The sequence below is a fragment of the Sinocyclocheilus anshuiensis genome, unplaced genomic scaffold (genome assembly GCF_001515605.1).
Source record: "Sinocyclocheilus anshuiensis isolate Anshui unplaced genomic scaffold, SAMN03320099.WGS_v1.1 scaffold2181, whole genome shotgun sequence".
NCBI lineage: Eukaryota > Metazoa > Chordata > Actinopteri > Cypriniformes > Cyprinidae > Sinocyclocheilus > Sinocyclocheilus anshuiensis.
Genome location: NW_015552262.1, coordinates 564,900 through 584,209, shown reverse-complemented (window position 1 = coordinate 584,209; position 19,310 = coordinate 564,900). Strand labels below are relative to the sequence as shown.

The 19,310-nt window shown below is 36.3% G+C and overlaps 2 protein-coding genes across 4 annotated transcripts in view; both read right to left on the bottom strand.

Annotated features, from left to right (window-relative positions):
* Nucleotides 1-8,210, bottom strand: part of LOC107663509 (exocyst complex component 3-like) — an 11,260-nt gene extending 3,050 nt beyond the window's left edge. The window contains exons 1-10 of the mRNA XM_016453734.1: nt 8,068-8,210; nt 7,015-7,190; nt 6,709-6,928; nt 5,319-5,606; nt 2,602-2,998; nt 2,328-2,438; nt 1,665-1,806; nt 1,444-1,566; nt 611-772; nt 314-435 (exon numbers count right to left, since the gene is read on the bottom strand). Coding sequence (XP_016309220.1) covers nt 314-435; nt 611-772; nt 1,444-1,566; nt 1,665-1,806; nt 2,328-2,438; nt 2,602-2,998; nt 5,319-5,606; nt 6,709-6,928; nt 7,015-7,158 — 1,709 coding nt within the window. The 5' untranslated portion in view covers nt 7,159-7,190; nt 8,068-8,210. The remainder of the gene's footprint in view (nt 1-313; nt 436-610; nt 773-1,443; nt 1,567-1,664; nt 1,807-2,327; nt 2,439-2,601; nt 2,999-5,318; nt 5,607-6,708; nt 6,929-7,014; nt 7,191-8,067) is intronic.
* Nucleotides 8,211-10,311: 2,101 nt separating this feature from the next.
* LOC107663513 (aryl hydrocarbon receptor repressor-like) overlaps nt 10,312-19,310 on the bottom strand; it is a 20,035-nt gene continuing 11,036 nt past the window's right edge. For 2 of the 3 annotated variants that reach the window (XM_016453742.1, XM_016453740.1), the window contains 6 exons: nt 17,027-17,124; nt 16,760-16,849; nt 14,293-14,398; nt 13,945-14,081; nt 13,566-13,750; nt 10,312-11,270 (listed from right to left, as the gene is read on the bottom strand). In XM_016453742.1, coding sequence (XP_016309228.1) covers nt 10,382-11,270; nt 13,566-13,750; nt 13,945-14,081; nt 14,293-14,398; nt 16,760-16,849; nt 17,027-17,124 — 1,505 coding nt within the window. In that variant the 3' untranslated portion in view covers nt 10,312-10,381. The remainder of the gene's footprint in view (nt 11,271-13,565; nt 13,751-13,944; nt 14,082-14,292; nt 14,399-16,759; nt 16,850-17,026; nt 17,125-19,310) is intronic. The other variant, XM_016453741.1, reaches the window with a different exon arrangement.

Here is a 19,310-nt window from a genome sequence, read left to right as displayed (position 1 = left end):
ATTCTGAGAAAAAAAGTCAGAATTGTGAGATAAAAAGTCGCAATTACCTCTTTTATTTTTTATTCAGTGGCTGAAACAGGCTTCCATAACTAATATATATATAATATATATATATATATATATTACAATGAGAATTAGTAATTGTTACAGAAATATCACAATGCTGAAAACCAAATGGCACTCAAAACAGGCTTTATTATCTTTAATTAAAATATATTTCTCATTTTTTTCCTTTGTATCTCACAAAACTTGTCATCTCTCTAAGAAATGAAAACTTTATTTTAACAATGATTTCAATGTAATGAAGTCTGACCTGATGTCAGGATATTTGGACACCAGGGTGGACACCTCCAGGTAGAGCAGCGCAGGATCGGTCAGTTTGAAGACCTCTGCGATAGCAGCGATGGCGTCACACAGCCGGTCTGTGTCCTCTCCCTGAGCACATACAAACACGCTTTACAAAGAGCTCTTCGAAAAGATACTGCTGATGCTACATGTTCCTGTGCTGCCAAAAACACTAGAACAATCAACACTACAACACTGATTGATCTCTTGGATTATAGCACATCATTCCATCTCAGTGCAGAACGTTTGGTGTTGTGAGACTCACAGCAGAAAGTTTCCTGAAGAGGAATTTGAACTGCTCGGCTTCTTTCATCATCCGGTCGGCTCCCTCCTTTCTCTCGTCGGCGTTCTTAAACGAGATGCGCTTCTGCATGATGGCCTTCAGATACTCCACCACCACCCGCCGATGAGCCTTACTCGTCATTTCCTGTTTAACACAAACATCAGAAAACACCAATCACAACACAACAACAAAAACAGTATCAATTAGTGCTGAACAGTGTTACGTTTGCATTAGATTCATTTTTTGAACTGTAGGAAATGAATGCACACATAAAATACATTCAAAAGTTTGAGGTCTGTAAGATTGTATTTTTTTTTTTTTTAAATAAATGAATACCTTTTTTCAGGAAAGACATTTTTATTTGACAAAAGATTTCAAATAAATGCTGTTCTTTTGAACTTTCTATTCATTAAAGTATTCCGAAAAAATCATCAGTGTTTCCACAAACTGCTTTCAACAGTTATAATAAAAAATGTTTCTTGAGCGGCAAATCAGCATATTAGAATGATTTCTGAAGGACACTGAAGACTGGAGTAATGATGCTGAAAACTCAGCTTTGCATTAAAGAAATACATTATATTCAAATAGAAAACATTTATTTTAAATTGTAATAATATTTCACTAAATTACTGTTTTTACTGTATTATTGATCAAATAAATGTAAAAAATCCTCAAACTTTTTTAGATTTTTTTGTACATGATTGTACAGCACAGCCCTCTGGTCTTATCATAAAAAGTGCAAATTCAGCATTATAACAAATACGACTCGGCTAGTATAAGATGACACTTTTTCTGAAATGTTTTAGTGTGCAAACCTGATTGTAAGGCTTTTTAATTTTGGCAAAGTCATTAAAGTAGTCTTCCACGGTCACACAGATGGTGTCTACAGCATGAGAGCCTGTCAACCACTTCCGGGTCAGCAGCGCATTAAGATGATGCTGTCAAGAGACAAAGAAACAGTCAAAATCCAACACATTTATCCCAGTCACTAAACCTCAACAACTGACAGTACACAACCTGAGCGTATTTACAGTACCTCCAAATCCAGGAAGACTTCATCTAGCAGGAACTGGCAGCCCTCTCTGGCCACCTCGTTCAGGAGCTTGTCTATGGCGGCGTCGTTCTGAGTGGGTTCAGTCGACTGAGAGTATTTCCTTTTCAGACTATTTATAGACTCTCTGAAAAGAAACATATTGAAGTTAATTAAGACATTAGTTTGGTTCATTAGCAGTCTAACACTGGTTTCTAAGAAGAAATACTGCAAAAATAATGCATTGCTTTAGATTTAAGAATGCACAAATATAATTAATTATGTATGTCTTCAATAAATCATCACCTTTTGAAGTTTAATAAACACAGGCCATAAGGTACAGTAATTCCTTTTTTTACCATCTCCAAATTTAAGATATCTTAAAATGATAATTAAAGGGATAGTTCAACCAAAAATGAAAAACTGTCATCATTTACTCGAGTCATTCCAAACCTGCATGACTTTCATTGACCTGGAACTTTTTGCTTACCAACATTCTTCAAAATATCTTCGTTGGCGTCCCACAGAAAAAAAAGAAAGTCATGCAGGTTTGCAACGACATGAGGATGAGTAAATGATAACAATTTAAATTTTTCCCAGAGACCCTGAATTATGCAATAATGTAATGTATTGCTTTCATAACGTTTAATTATTGATTTAAAGACTCACTTGAACGTCTGACAGTTGTTGATGATGGCGATCATGTACTGAACGTAGCATTGTGGGAGCTGACGATCTTTCAGATGTTCCTCCTTATAGTTGATCGCCTCCTCTCGGTACCTGCACACACATGTACGAAGGGTGAAAATGTGCGTCTTGACTAATAATAACAGCATCTTTTTAATGGTAAGTGGGAAAAAATACAAAAAAACACGGCCACGAACCCGGGTGCGCACCAAAAGTGCTAGTGTGAAAGCACCCTAAATGCAGTCCACTAGTATCTCACCTTTTATACGTGTTGAGGACCCATGTGAGAAGAGACACGATCTCATTGGCTTCCAGATCTTCTGCTGCGAGCTCCTGCACGCGTGCCGACACTGATTTATGATAGAGGTCGAAGAACACCTGGAAGGTGTTGTAGTGTGGAGGGAAGCACTGCACCATCAGGTTCTTCACCACGGTCAGGTCGTCCAGAACGTACTTCCTAGTGATCTCCAGCAACCTCACCAGCCACATTTTGTCGGACTCGCGTGTTTCCGACTGCGTGCTCTCGATGCGACCGCTCACGGTGCCCTCTAGGACTTCGTTCATTCGATTTTTCCAGCATTTGGGCCTCCCAGGTGGGATGAACCCAGTCTGCTTCTTACGGTCCAGCATCTTGCGGTCGATCTTCTCTTCGCCTGCTCTTTAAAGGTCTCGTTGATCTGCGCGGCCACCTGGAGATTCTGCTCAAACATCTGAGGAGGAAGAGGAACGCTTGAAATAAAGGAAGATCTCATGGAGAACCTCAAGTGAGTGGGTGCATTAAAGCAGAAGTTGTTGGACCTGGAAGACAATAGCAGGTAAGGTGGTTTGGTAGTAGCCGTCCTGGTCGGCTTCAGGTTCCGTCTCCTTCTGCCAGTCTTTCTTATCAGTTTCCAGAGCTTTGCGCAGCCAGCCTGTGATGTTCGACTGGAGAGAATTGGAAAACAACAAAGAGCTGCTAAACTGACAATGCTTGTTCATGCACAGCATTTCAAAAGGCTGCGTAATATGTAAGATATAAAGGGTTTTGTATTTAATCCAGTGCTGCAGCCTTGAGGGACTCACAGTAAAGGTTTTGAGGTATTTGCCCAGCAAATCATCCACCACGTGCTGGGGCAACAGCGGTTCCAGCTGCTTGACGTCACACTCGGGCTGCAGATCAGGATGACCCATCATATCCACACTGCCAGAGACAGAACCAGACATCACTCTCACACAAATGCACATGAACTGCACCCATTTCTGCTCCTCATCAATGTCAGAGAAATGCCTTACAACGGATTTATTATGTATTATTAGTTTGACAGAATCAAATATGTTTATTTCAACCTGTATGGGCTTTATAATGGCTGATGCTGATATCAAGAGCATAGGTAATATATAATGCTTACATGTGGCAACATAAACATTCGCAAAATTGCTCAAACTTGCACACAATATTTTATACAATATAAATTTATAAAAAATATTTTTAAAAATTATTTACTGTAAAGATTTTGTAACTGAAACTAGGTGAAAATGTGCAGGGAAAATATTTAACTGGCAGAATAATGTCACAATGCTTTACATTTAAGGTACTAAACTAGCTTCATTTAAAAGTTATTTCTTATTTTTTATATTTTTGGAAATATGACCAGGATAAGATTCATATGGATGCAAGTTTTTTTACTGTTAACTATTAAACTATTCAATACTAGTTAATAGTAAAACTATTATTAATATTTAAAGTATTATTATTAATAAAACTAATAAAATACTTTTAAAGCTGAAATAAATGAAACTTCAAAAACTTCAATGAAAATTTGAAATGTTGCCTTTGCAACTAACTGAAATAAAATACGTTTTTATTCAAACTAAAATGAAAACTGCAAATATAAAAATATTTAATAAATATTATAATAGTACATAAATAATAATATTGATGGACGCAACAAAAAAAAGAGTAATGCATAGTTCATAATGCATCCCAGCATGTTCTACTACAGTCCTTCAGCGTGTAAGACAGCAACAAAAAGCAGAGCTGAAGATCTGCAGGCTGCTCGTCTCTCTCCTGCACTGTTTAGATCTACTACAATAAGTACATTAATCTTCCTGCTCAGTCCTGTGAGCTCACGCGATGTGATGGTCTGCTGTGAGTCCATCAGTCAGATTAAGCACACAAAGCTGTGCTGCTGCTCTCGGCTCTGCTTTAAATATTGAGCTAATTGCTCACTGCTGTGCTTTGACAGACTGATCTGTCACTGAAGAATGCAATGGTGAGTTAGGGTAGTAAAGGCAACAGCACAAATGGTAGTTTTCCCATCCAGCAAATGTTTTTTTTTTACATTAAAATTCACTAGGTTTTTCATTTAAAGTAACAGCTGAAAAATACATTCATAAACATTTTTTTGCTTGAAAATGATGCCATATGATAAAATTACCATGAGCTTTCTAGCCAGCTAGATAACGTTACCCTGGTGAGATTTAATAAGCTCGGTTTGAAACACCAATATTCCTATATATAACCTGTGAATGTAATATCAACAGAATAAATATGACACACAGTATTTTAGAAAAAATTATTATAAATATAATAATAATAATGAATGCTATATTTTATATTATTATTTGTAGTAGTAGTATTAGTATTATAAATAAATGGCCAAAAATACTGTTTGGGACAAACAGCACCTGAGAATATGCAATTTACTGAAAAAAAATGTAAATGAAAAATTTCATTTTATGATCAATTATTGCTGTCCATAGCTAATAGCTAATTAACCAACTAACTAAATAAATACTTAAGTAGTAAAAATGACTAAAACAACCTGTAAATGCGCAATTACCTGAAAAAAATAAATAAATAAATAAAACTTTCTTCAGAAAAGACTTCAGAGCACTCAAGTACTCATGCAACTCCCTACTTCATTAAGGGTGCTTTCACACTTGGTTCCTGCTTCTTACGGTCCAGCATCTTGCGGTCGATCTTCTCTTCGCGCTCGATGATTCGGACCACAGACACCAGCATTGTGGGGTCACGGCGGACGGTGACCATGGCGCGCTGGAGGACCATCCAGAGTTGTTTGGAGAGTCCTTCTGACAGGCCCTGCACCTGGCCGAAGTAGCCACGAATGAGGTTCATGTCATGGACGTTCTTGCTGTCCATGCGGTACTGCTCATACATGAGGTCATCGCGGGAACACTCCAGGTCCATTAGCTTGCGGTGAGCTTGAAGCAGCTCACCCTGCTCGATCAAATCGTGGGTTTCTCGTACGATCTCAGGTACTGTAGAGGATGGAGCAAAATGTGGGTGCAGTGTAAACAAAGGCAAATGATATCAATATAGGACCTAGCATCAATTATAAGACAAAAAATGTATCATAATATTTTTTTTCTTTTGAGAAACACAACATGTAAAGGTGCAATCAACTGAAAAATTGCTCATAAATATTTGAAAAAAATAATTCAATAAATATATAGGTAGTAAAAATGACATTTTTGGAGAAAAAAAAACAGCAAAAAAGTAAATAAGTTAATATATAAATATGTTTAAATAAAACAACCTGTAAATGTGCAACTGTCATAAAAATAGCTATTAAACAGTTAAATAAATAAATCAATGTGTTTAAGAAAATATATAGTGAAAAATTGCTCATAAATATTTGAAAAAAATAATTAAATAAATATATAGGTAGTAAAAATTACATTTTTGGAGAAAAAAAAAACAGCAAAAAAGTAAATAAGTTAATATATAAATGTGTTTAAATAAAACAACCTGTAAATGTGCAACTGTCATAAAAATAGCTAATAAACAGTTAAATAAATAAATAAATAAATAAATGTGTTTAAGAAAATATATAGCTAATATATATTTTAGCAAACAAACAAACAAATAAATAAATAGTAAAAAATGACTGAAATACTATTCGGGAAAAACAACCTGTAAATGTTCAATCATCTGAAAAAGAGATAATGAATATATATGTATGAATGAATGTTAATTAATTCATTTTTCTTTTTGAGAAAAACAAACTGTGAATGCACAATCAACCAAATAACTGCTAACAAATGAACTTACTAAATACACACATAAATTCATACATACATACATAAATAAATAGTGAAAAATCGCCAAAAAAAACCCAAAAAACCTGTAAACGTGATGTCAACAGAAAAAAAAAAGAAAAAAAGGAAGGCATCTTAGGAAAAAAGTAATAACAATATGGCAACATTTTAAATGACTAAAAACAACCTGTGAATTTGCAATTAATTGAAAAACAAATTCTATTCTATATATCTAGAATCTATGGTAAATGACAAACTGATTGGGGAAACCCAACTACAGTAAATTAATTTTTCCTTCATCTCCAGAAGCATCCGGTCTCACCTGAGAAAATGTTTTTGAGGTTCTCGACGGCTGAAGCCAGCTGACTGTGCTGAACCACAGCATCTTTCACATCCTTCAGATTCTCTATGGTGTTGATGCTCTGCCTCCAGTCTTTACTGACGTCTGCCAGAGAGTTCTGGATGTCTTTCACGTCACACAGTGCGTTATGGAGCTGCGTGAGGCCTGTTCGTACCCCATCCAACTGAGACTGAATAGCAGCCTGAAAAATGATCAAATGGCCTGGTTTAAATGAACTGGTAAAAGCATTCCCCAGATCAACAGATGGGTAAATGCAAATAACATCACCTTTAATCTTGCTTCCACAGATGCTTTCTTGCGCGCCTCTCTCCGTCTGTACTGCTCCACTTTGTCCAGCTGGTCCGAGCGCTGCAGCATCCCAGCAACCCTCTGCACTGCCGTGGCAACAGCCTCTCTGTTCGTCTCCTCCATAGTAACCGATCCAAAACAGCAGGTTTAAGGTACTGAAATGGAAAAAACAGCAAGGGTTTAAAGTGCTGAAAATGACTGCAGGACCAAAAATATGAATGACCTGACCCGAGCAACAAGGGTTAAATGTACTCAAAATGACTGAAATAGCAGTAAATATTATTAATAGCAGGAAAGGTACTAAAATGACACAAAACAGCAAGGGTTAATTGGACTGCAGTGTTATTTTAGTATCACAGAGAGACTATAATAATTTTTATTAATATTTTGAATTAGTATTTATTTTTATATTCTCTGCTTTAAATGTTTTAATCCTGCTTCAATTGTAATTAAAGTTTTAGTAATTTTTGTGTTTATTAGTTTCTGCTTTTATAAAAACATGCCTACATAGTTTTTGTTTTTAAATAAATGCTTATTTATATTTTAGTTACATTCATCAGCTTAGAATAACTGAAAATGAGAAATAAAATAATTTCACTTATTTTTTTTGTCCCTATTAATGCACTGAAGTGAATCAAACAGCAGACGTTAAATCTTAACAAAATGACATAAACGGCAAAGGTTAAAGATACTTAAGTATTTTAATATTTGGTGTGTTTTGTGTTTTTGATATACTTTCCTATATCTGTGCATTTGTACATCTGTATTTGTATGTTTGCAGCTGGTTAAGCATGCAGTAACCAAGCTAACACAAACAGATAAAGATAGTTAAGACACCTGCTCGAAATAGGTAACGTTATGGTTTAGGAAATAGATCAAATAAAACTGTTTTATTTATTGTAATAATCGTATAAATCGTGCTTAAAGGCCGACACTGACAGATGCTACCTGGCTAACTACATTAGCATTCAGAGGACTGCGCTTTTTCATGTATATACCGTTTAAATCTCGAGGTTATGTGAAGGTACTCACCCGGAGGTGTTTGTTTTACGAGCTATGAGTTGTTATAAGCGGTTCATTGAGATTTTATTTCAACGTGTTTATCCTGTTCATTTACTGTCATAACAGCTGCGTCTTCCTGGTGTCGCCCAACTCAGTCAGATGACGGCAGCGCCTGCGCCGAGAGCATCAACCGTGCGCAGGCTTTACGCAGAAAACGGACTATCGCTATATATCTATATATTTATTTATTAAAATAATAATTTTCACATTATCTGCTCTCAGACTGTAAATCTATTGCTGGCCAAAACACTGGTTTTATTAAATATATACTTTATGTATAATAATAATGTTTTAATATTTATTGAAGTGTTTTAATTATTATTAATGTATTAATAATGTATAAGTTAATAAAAGGTTAACACAAAACTCATGTAGATACACAGTGCTGAAACTGCTTGAAACTGTGGAGTCACTACAATAAATATATATTATAAATATTAATACATTATATACCATTATTATTATTATACATAATAAAGTATATATTTAATATAACCAGTGTTTTGGCCAGCAATAGTTTCACAGTCTGAGAGCAGATAATGTGAATTTTCTCTGGGATAGATAAATCATGTCTATCTATATAGTGGGCAATTCAGCATAAAATTGTGTAATGAAATATCAAATATGACAGCATGGGCTATAACAGCAAAACAACCTGCATATATTTACAAACAGGATTCCTTCATAAAGACTACTTCCCACAATAAAAAAATAAATAAAGTAAACAAACCAAAAAAGATTAATATGATTTTAACTGTGGTTTCATATAAAATGGAGACCAGTTGAAACCAAAACAAATTTATTTATGAAGCAAATGCATGTTTAAGCACTTTGAAAAACCTAAAATGCTATACACAAATACATTTTGACTTGGGAAATTATCTTTATTTGTCTGTATACATTTTCAACATCAACATCACATTGGATCACAATAAATCCAAAATCTGTACCTAAAAGTGACAAAATACAAAGCATATCCAAAACATCTATGAACCTGAGTATTTGTGTTTAATTAAACAGTCTGAAATTGTCTAATAAAATAAATTCAAACTAATTTTTAGTTTAAGTCCTGATGGAAATACCAGCACTTGCAAGGCAGCAAACACAATACGTTTTAGGTAAGTTAATGTTTAGAATTTGGTGGAAAAAATATTTAGAACTTCTATAGAACTATTTTGTCATCATGACTTGATTTCAGGTGACAAATCTCAATTCAGCATGCAAATAAGACGGTGACATCATACCTGTGGGCAGATTTTGAATGCTAAGCATTCTTTCAGTTGACGTCAATGGGAGATTTTCAAACTTTCATCTTACATTTCTAACATCACGATGTTGAGCCGGCATCGTGACCCCCCGCATCCCAATACCGTGTTCGGAAAGAAAATGACGTGTAGGCAGAACCCCTAAAGGGAATAAATACGAGATGGGAGGAAAATATATATTGCACTATTTTTCCTCGCAGTAATATCATTGAGTAATAATACCACATATATATTTCGGCATCAGGGAGCCGCTATTATACCTGGCATTGAAACTTGCATCATCGTGCTTTTGAATGCATAATCGCATTTAGTTTCACTTTCGAGATTCGCGATCGCACATACTCCGTTTATACTATGGAGCGGCAGTAGCTACTTAACACATTTTACAAGATTATATGGTTGTCAGTGGTACTGAGGATCTGCAAATCATTGCATCAGTGCCATCGTCCTCAGTCATCTCTCCTTACTCTGTTTATGTGGTAAGTGAAATTTTATGTACTATAATGTAACAGGCAACCGTTACACAGTGTCTACACCGGAAGCGACAGTTGTCGTGTCGCGCCGCGCCGCATCAGCTAAAGTCTGTCAACACTGGACGCGACAAAACGACCATTGAAAATCATTTGAAATTTGTGTCAGCACATCATAAATAGAATGAAATTTTAATGTAGACATCGTCCGATGCCAATTTTGTAGACATCGCCCAACCCTATTTCTTACACACCAAAGTTATCTTTGAAAACGTTTGTACGTTACTCAGTTCGGGCTGAATTAATTGCAGAATTTATATATAATAAATCTCTATAATATATATCAGTGGTTCTATAGTATTTTGTCGTGCCGCGTTGCTCGCGTCTGGTGTAGACACGGTGTTAGGAATCGTGTTTTCCCTTATAAGGATTTCAGTTCGGGCTGAATTAATTGCAGAATTTTGTGGAAGAACAAAAAAAAAAAAAGGAAGAAGAATATTAATATACCTTGCAAGCATGTAAAAAGCAATGTTAACGTGATCACAGAGTTTACTGCATGTAAACATACGGGTTTGCTTTGTGTAGAACAGTGTTCATAGTGTAATTTGAAGTAATACGTTGTCGCACATTCCCTTGACTAACATCAGCACACCAAGGTGGAGAGTTGTCAAGTTCTTGTTTGACCGTGTGCAGAAGGTTATGACTCTTGAACTCACAAGTCAGCCGGATATCATGCTGCATGCAGCTTTTATGATCATTTGAAAACGCATATCCGTCCTGACTGCTGATAGGAGCTTCAGAGTGATTCATGTCTTTGTTCAGGACGCACTTAAGAGGTCTGCTGACTCCTGCACACAGATACTTGTGGTGTCCGTTGATGGGAGGACTGATGACAGCTTTGCCCCTTTGATATGAAGTAAAACAGTCATAATATTCAGCCTCGGTTTTCACCTGTGCATATTCAGGGCGCCAAAGTGACCCGTATGCATTACACTCATTCTCAGAGTCTGAATCTTCAGTCTTAATGGCCACTTCAGGAATCACGTTAAAACATTCATTCTGCGTGGACCTTCTCTCAGCCTTCCTGTTGATGCAATCACTCTCAAGCTTCTGCAATTCTGTGTTACACCCGTATCGTAATTTTCCAGAATGGCTGTGCTTATAGAAGCTTCCAGGCAGGTAGTTTTCACTGGGCCCCGTGCGTAAGGCAACAGGACAGTGGGCGTCCCAGGAAGGTTCAACAGCCTGCAATCTAGAGATGCCCAGAGTAGAAACACAGAAGTTGAGAGGTTCGTCTTGGGTTTTGCAGCCCTCTCCTCTGTACTTCCTGTTGGCCATGGCTGAACACGAACCATCATGACCGGATGTGCTTGTCCAGTTAAGACACTGCATGTCTTCACAGTCAAATGAGCCATGGGAAACCTGCTGCCGCTTATCACTGAAGATGAAGTTAAACTGATTAAAAGACCATTTCTACACACAAATTACATCTTGTCCTGTCTAAATCTTTGTGTCCTTTACAAAAGACAAGGTACCATATTTTTGGATACTACTATGACTAAATAGTGTATCAATACCATGGTATATCACCACAGTAATCATACAGTACCACTGTACACTACCTTTCAAAAGTTTGGGATCATGTTTTGCAAGACTTATGCTCACTAAGGCTGCATTTATTTGATCAAAAATACTGTAAAGATGAAGTTAAACTGATTAAAAGACCATTTCTACACACAAATTACATCTTGTCCTGTCTAAATCTTTGTGTCCTTTACAAAAGACAAGGTACCATATTTTTGGATACTACTATGACTAAATAGTGTATCAATACCATGGTATATCACCACAGTAATCATACAGTACCACTGTACACTACCTTTCAAAAGTTTGGGATCAGTACGATTTTTAAATGTTTTTGCTATGCTCACTAAGGCTGCATTTATTTGATCAAAAATACTGTAAAAACAGTAATATTGTGAAATATTATTACAACCTAAAATAACTGCTCTATTTGAATATATAAAAATAAATAATAATAAAATAATTTCTTCATTTATTCCTGCCATTTATTCCTGTACTGTAAAGCTGAATTTTCAGCATCATTACTCCAGTCTTCAGTGTCACAGTAGAAATAAATGTATTTTAAATATATTACTTTTTTATAGGGGCCAAGGAGATACAACCAAGATTTTAAAGAGATCGAATCACATACTTTAACTGGAGGCCAGCATCATACTGCATATCATCTTACCCCCATTTCCCTATTCATCCTCAAAATAAACAGCCAAACTTGATACTGCAAAATCGCACTTATATAGAAGCATTTGTAAACACGCTGACGTATGAATATACTTACATGGTACATCAGGCAGTCCAGCTAAAGTAGCTATATACCACATTATCTTTAATATAAAAAAAAAACTTTCTAAGAATTGAATTCAGCGTGACTACAAAAAGTGCAGAGATGCATGATGTTATCTCAGCACCCCACCACTGTTCTGACCCTTTCATCGTGTTCTTTGGCTCTGTTTGATGGTGGTTCACAGATACCACATTCTCCGCCATCCCTACCTAAAAACTGACAGCTCACTAACAGCATATGGCCAGTCTGTTTCAGTTTGCTTAGCCTGAAACTCAGATGTCATTTTGGGTGACCCACAGGCTTGCTGCAGGCTTCATCTCTCTCTCTCTCTCCCTCCATCTCTCTCTTTTCTTCTCAGCTCTTGCGAGAAAAGGGGGAAATTAAGCTCTGCTCAATCTGGATTCTGACAGGGTGCGCTCCGTGCGGCACTGATTTCGGCAAATTGCCATGAGACTCAACCAGAAGAACTTGCAGTGCAGCTAGCTATTTTTTTAAACCAGAGATTACAGAGAAAAAATGCTCCACAAATATGAGCTAATATGAATTATTAGTTCCAATGAGGTGTCTGGAGATGCATGTTGATGACAAAAGACACATCCGGTAGCTGTCATAGAAATTTAAAAAGAAGAGATCTGCAGAGGGGCCAGTGTGCAAAAAAGGGGTCAAATAAATAACATTTCAATAACATGTCAATAATAATTGTATGCTTTTGAAATGAGAAATACCCATGTTTACGAGACAGAAAACATTATAAATATAATGTACTGTATGTAACATTATAAACGTCTTTGTCACTTGTGATCAATTTAATGCGCCATGCTACATTTTTTTCAAGATTCTTTGAAGAATAGAAAGTTTAATTTTTTTTAATTTAAAAAAATGCATGATTTAATGCATGCTTGCTGAATAAAAGTATTATTTTTTTTATTGTATTGACCCTAAACCCCAAAAACTGACTGTGCACAATTAATTAATTAATTAATTAATTAATATATATATATATATATATATATATATATATACACAGGGCTCCAGACTAACATTTGAGAGTGGTGGCGCTGGGCCTTAATTTGGTGGCACCAGCCGTGGGGTGGGGTAAAAAAAAAAAAAAAAGAAACCCTGAAACTGTCAAATGCTTTGTTTCTGAATGAATCAGTCGTTTGAATGAATCGGTTGAATCTCAATGACTCACTCATTAACAGTCCGTTGCGGTCACCTACTGGCGGTTTTCATTTCACATTTAGTCATGTTTTAAATAATTTAAAATATCAGAATTGAACGTTTTATGTTAAAAACAAAACATTTATGCATCTGTAACTATATATATATACACAATATTCTTTTTGTACTTTTCATGTCCCAGTGTACCTGCTGCCAGACCTATTGGGTTTGCTCTTCATCATCATACTCTTCATCTTGAGCTCCATGATGGACGGCAGGACTAGAGGAACAGCCACACAGAACAGAGCAAGCTGAGGCGGCAGCAGAGCTCCAGAGTCTGTCTTCCTCTTCTGACCCTGCAGGAACTTCAGGCTGCCCTGAAACTGCATGTTCTACAGGACACAAGAGCAAATCAAAGAGAGACAAATTCAGTCGACATACTGTGTGGAAACGTACATTTGGGAAGGTCTGAGCCTCCTAATTAAAGCTTCTCAACCTTAATTAGATACGTCAGATCAGAGTTTGAATTTTGAAAGAGATCATAAAACCACTAAAGTTCAATATTTTGAGTGATTTCATGACTGACCAGGAAGCCAGAGGTGCTGTCCAGCAGGCAGCGGACTCGAGCGACGAAGCACCGTGTGAGGAACGGAGACAATTTAGGAGGAACGCCGTCAGGCTCTTCAGAGCTATACAGATGACCCATCACAGCATCCTCATCAACTAGAGCGCACACAAACAGACATAGCTCAGAAACCAATGACTCGAGTGTCTAATGACAGACAAATGGCTGGAGCTTATAAGCTTCAAAATGGATGTAAAACAGCAAAAAAGTATAAAAAAATATTCCATACAACTTGCCCAATTTATTCCCAGTCTTCTGAGATCACATGCAGTGTGCTATTTAGGGTTAATGGTAATTATACACACACACCAGTGTCTTGCTGGCCAGGGTTCATCGCCCAATGGAGCTGCCTGTGAAACTCCTGTCGCTCCTCCACATGGATATAATCAAAGACCTTCTGATGCATCACATCCGTCTGCCAGAAAAGATCACACACACCAACACAAAACCAGAATGTGTATATTTCAGAAGCGCTCTAGCTCTCACATGAGTGTTTTGTGCGGACCTCTACACAGTTGTATGGGGTACAGTAAACAACTGCTCTGAAGTTTACAGTCTAATTCAGTTTTACGTCAAACCACATTAGAAACATGACTGATCAAAATGTAATTGCTGTCACTTTGAATGCTGGTAAAATCTTTTTCAAAGACATTTTAGGCTGTGAGGTTCCTAGCAGATAGTCAAATAACTTCATAATTCATGCAATTATTATTGTGCGTTTGCTTTGGTAACTATTAATAATCATTTAAATGTCAGAGCTATGGCACAGAGCAGTGCATCACTAAGAGCTGACATTTATAGCTGTTATGCTTGTAATAACCCATGTTTGAGTTCAACATAGGTCTTATACTGTTCCTCTCTCTCCTTTGTACTGTCCCCATGTGTTTGTTGCGTGACACCCTGGCTGCTTGCATGCGGACAGACATGTCTCTACACTGAAGAACAACCAAACAAAAGCCTGAAATACCAGCTCACATGACCAAACCCGCTGTTAATGAACAACAAACTATTTAATACTACAAAATATTCAACCTTTCCTTTATTTCCCAGTGTGGGACATGCAAGGCTTTTAGCACACTTTCATGACCAGCACACCCCTGTGTCATCTTAATTTCCAATCAACATTTCCTTCTTGGAGGAGATGGTTTGTTTGCAGAGGAAGCCTGACTCTTTGAAGGCTGTGAGAAAGTCTTAAATTAACCGAGGATTGAAAAGACGTAACTATTTTTACACATTATGGTGGAAGAGGCCTTGAACACGACATACTTCTGTGCTTTCTAGTCAACCACAGATGGCGTGGGTATTTCTTATACAACCACACATGATTGTTGTTTAGATTTCCTGTCTCATCAGAGAATTTTATTTGAGAACAGTTTAAAAAGCTAAAACGGGTCACATACTGAATTTATATATTACTTGTTTGGATTGTCACATATGAAAGCTAATTACAAATACTACTACAATAACTGCCGTGCAGTGAAAAACCTCTCTCTCGCAATATATATATATATATATATATACACACACACACACACATATATAAACTTAGTAAATGTGAGCATTTGAACAAGTTACGGGATGTTTTAGATCATAAACATTAAATCATAAACTTATTTGAGCACTGTAAAACCGGGTAAGTTAATATAACTCAAAAAAATAGTTGAAACTGATTACATCGAAATTTTTAAGTTATATTAACTAAATTTTATAAGTTAAAGAAACATAATTTTTTTAAGTAAATGTTACTAAGTAATTTTAACTGATATTAACTTAATCTTACAAGTTACTACAACATTATTGATCAAGTTCATTTTACAAGGAGTTTTGGGGTTCACAGAACCAATTAAAATTAAATAAAGATGACTTGAACATTTTTGCTACATTACAATTAAGTTTACCTTCGTAAAATATTTATTCATACTGTATAATCTGATTTGTTAAATGTTAAGAACATAAATGTCTTTGGTAAATAACAAGCTTTACTGGTATGGCTTGAGCCAACTAATGTAATGTTAACGTACTTGAATACATTTATAAATACCTGTCCATAAAAAACTGTACAACTTGTGGAACAAAGTGAATCAAATTATTGTGAAACCTCTATGAAAATCATTACTTTATGTCCAGCAATGCGAGGCAATTATAATGAAATATACGTTTTGAGGTCATTACAATTTGTTACCCGAAAACATTTTAATGTGTGCACACTCGATGCAAAAAGACAGACTTTTAACAAAAAAAAAAATCTAAATACAGTTGATTCAACAATTCAATCGATTTTTGACCTTTAGTGATGCGGGATAAAATGGCTCAAATCATTTGCAAATGCATAAAATGCATTAACTGCTAAGACACTAAACACCATTTAAACCATAGATTTAAACAAATAAAACAAAGTACTTAAATGTTAACTAACCAGTTGCGCAGGTAACTTTAGCACAATGAAGAGAAGCTTATCACCAGCAGGTTCAGAACACCGCATGCCGCATTTACCCACAAAGGTCCTCACAGGCAATCAAAAAATATCCCCTCCTACGTTATTTATTTTTTTAGTCTTTCGCGCATTGCAAACTTATTTCAAAAAAATTAAATCCGAGGCGAGTCAGCGAGCAACAGTGCTGTAAACTTAAAATTACATTTTTATACTAATTACTCAAAAAATGAAAAAAATGAGGCGAATGAACGTTTTCATTCGAATGAATTTTATTTCTTTTGAGTAATTACAACCCAATTCCTTTATCAAAGATTTACTATTTGGGCTTACAGTGAGGGTTACCTGATGAAATCCCAGGTAGTCAACGATAGTGCATGATGCATAGAAAATAACGCCATCCGAGCTCACGATCAGTGCAAATCCAGGGAGAGACTACAAGATATTAAATATGTGTCAATAGTCATAGTCAAGAGATTTTTTTTTTCAGTAGATTGGGCCAAAGAATTTCAATTGGCCAAGGAAATCTACAATTTTTTTTCTTTGACAAGAAACCATTTCTAAACTGTGCTGTAGAAAACTCCAGTCATAAGCCCACAGCAAAGCAGTCACCTTTAGGAGAAGATCACTCTCTATGACACGGGGCAGGATCTCTTTCTTCTGCTCCGAGGTCGAGGTATCACTGCTGCGATTTTCTTCCTCTTGGACCGCTGTGAGGAACAAGAGCACATTAGACAGTGAAAGAGATGGAGACAGAGATACATGGATAAAAAAATTCATTTCTATATGATAGAGTGTCACAGGCAAATACAATCCTTTGAAATGACCAGGATTTCTGCATCTGATATCAAGTCAACATTAATTTAAATAGCTGTGCCTTTTCTTACTGAACACATTTTTTAAACAAGGATCTTTAATATGTCTCATTTAGGTCTCACAATTAAAGAGAACCAGGACATTCACAATCGACAAAACCTGCTGATCATCCTTCTTCATTAAGCATCTGCTCTTAGTCAATCCATTTCAGATGCATTTTCCCAATTTCACGATCGGTTGCGAATGACTGCAAAGAATCGTAAAAAAAAAAAAACGAGGCAGCCCAAGTGCTGTTCATTAGCCGTGCAAATCTAAAATGAGCAAGATAAAAATCTCATGAAATAATTCAATTTTTTGTCTTCTTCGGTTAATTTTGTGGGAACTTCAATGCCAAATATCAAAGTGAAGAAGACAACCACAAACAGACTGAGCAGATTTATTCAGCGAGGTTTATACAACCCAAATATATCATGCATATAATCTGGATTTAAACCAGATTTGTTTTCTTCTAAGCAGCCATTTTAAATTGACATAAGCACATTCATTCTTTCATCATTTTAAGCTGTAGCTCTCAAGAGAGGTTTCTCTGACCCCTGTAGAGTTAAAGGGATAGTTCACCCAAAAATGAAAATTTGATGCTTATCTGCTTACCCCCAGGGCATCCAAGATGTAGGTGGCTTTGTTTCTTCAGTAGAACACAAACGAAGATTTTTAACTCAAACCATTGCAGTCTGTCAGTCATATAATGGAAGTAAATGGGAATCACAGCTTTGAGAGTAAAAAAAAAACATTACCGCCACCTATCTCTCAAATGGACCATTGGCACTATCTACAATCTCAATTAGGAGTGTCAATGGTCCATATTTGAGAGATAGGTGGCGGTAATGCACTTATAAGTCTGCGATCTGCCGTAAAGCAAGAAGACGCGTCATGTACCAGGGCTGTTGAGTACGTGCTCAGGACAGTTCGGACATTGCGGTGAATCAGAGGTAAAAAAAAAAAACTATATAAATACTGTTCGGTTTCTTGCACAGACCGATCGTTTCAGGTCTTTACACATCAATGTATCGTCACGAGTCGCAGGGTTTAATTTGGTTTTGTTTGTGTGTGTTTTTTTTTACTCTCAAAGCCGTGATTCCCATTCACTTCCATTATATGACTGACAGACTGCAACGGTTTGAGTTAAAAATCTTCGTTTGTGTTCTACTGAAGAAACAAAGTCACCTACATCTTGGATGCCCTGGGGGTAAGCAGATAAACATCAAATTTTCATTTTTGGGTGAACTATCCCTTTAAGAATGTCAAAAACATAAGTCAAAAACATAATTAAAAAAAAAATACAATAAACGATAAAGACTTTCAGCTGACGACATGTGTACCGTTCAGAGTTGCTAAACTGTCACTCCATATATGTCTATCAACCAAACCTATATATTTTATCATTCAGACACACTGAACTCAATCCTGTGCTTAATAACATGAGGGAATTCTCTATCATCTCTCTCTAAAGACTAGTTTTCCATTCATTCACTTCATGTCTGCTGCCAAACAAGCCCAAATCTACAGGTGGATGAGCTACTTTTCACAAAATGTCTGTCCACAAGCAGCAATTTCATCACAGAGTTATTTTGATGAGGGGATGAAAGTGAAAAACCAGATCTACTCTTGACAATTGAGGTTAGATTTACGAGCAGATGTGTGTTTGTATGCAGTGACTCAACGGACTCACTCTCTCTTTTCCCCTGTATTTTGTACCTCACTCAATCATAACACAAAAATCTCATCAAGTACAAGCACAGAACACTAAATGGCATAATTCTCCTAAAAAAAAATGAAAATTCAGTCATTATTTACTTACCCTCAACATTAGACCCCATTGACTTTCATTGAACATCCCTGTAACTGACAAGGGGTGACAAAAATGGCTTAGCTTATAAATATTAATTAGTTTGTACTAGGACTGTGCGATTAATCGAAATCGAATCGAAATCGCGATTTGAGACGTTGCGATTTCCTAATCGCAAAGCCTGCGATATGGACGCGATATTACTCTGTTCCAGAGCATATGCATGACTGCCAG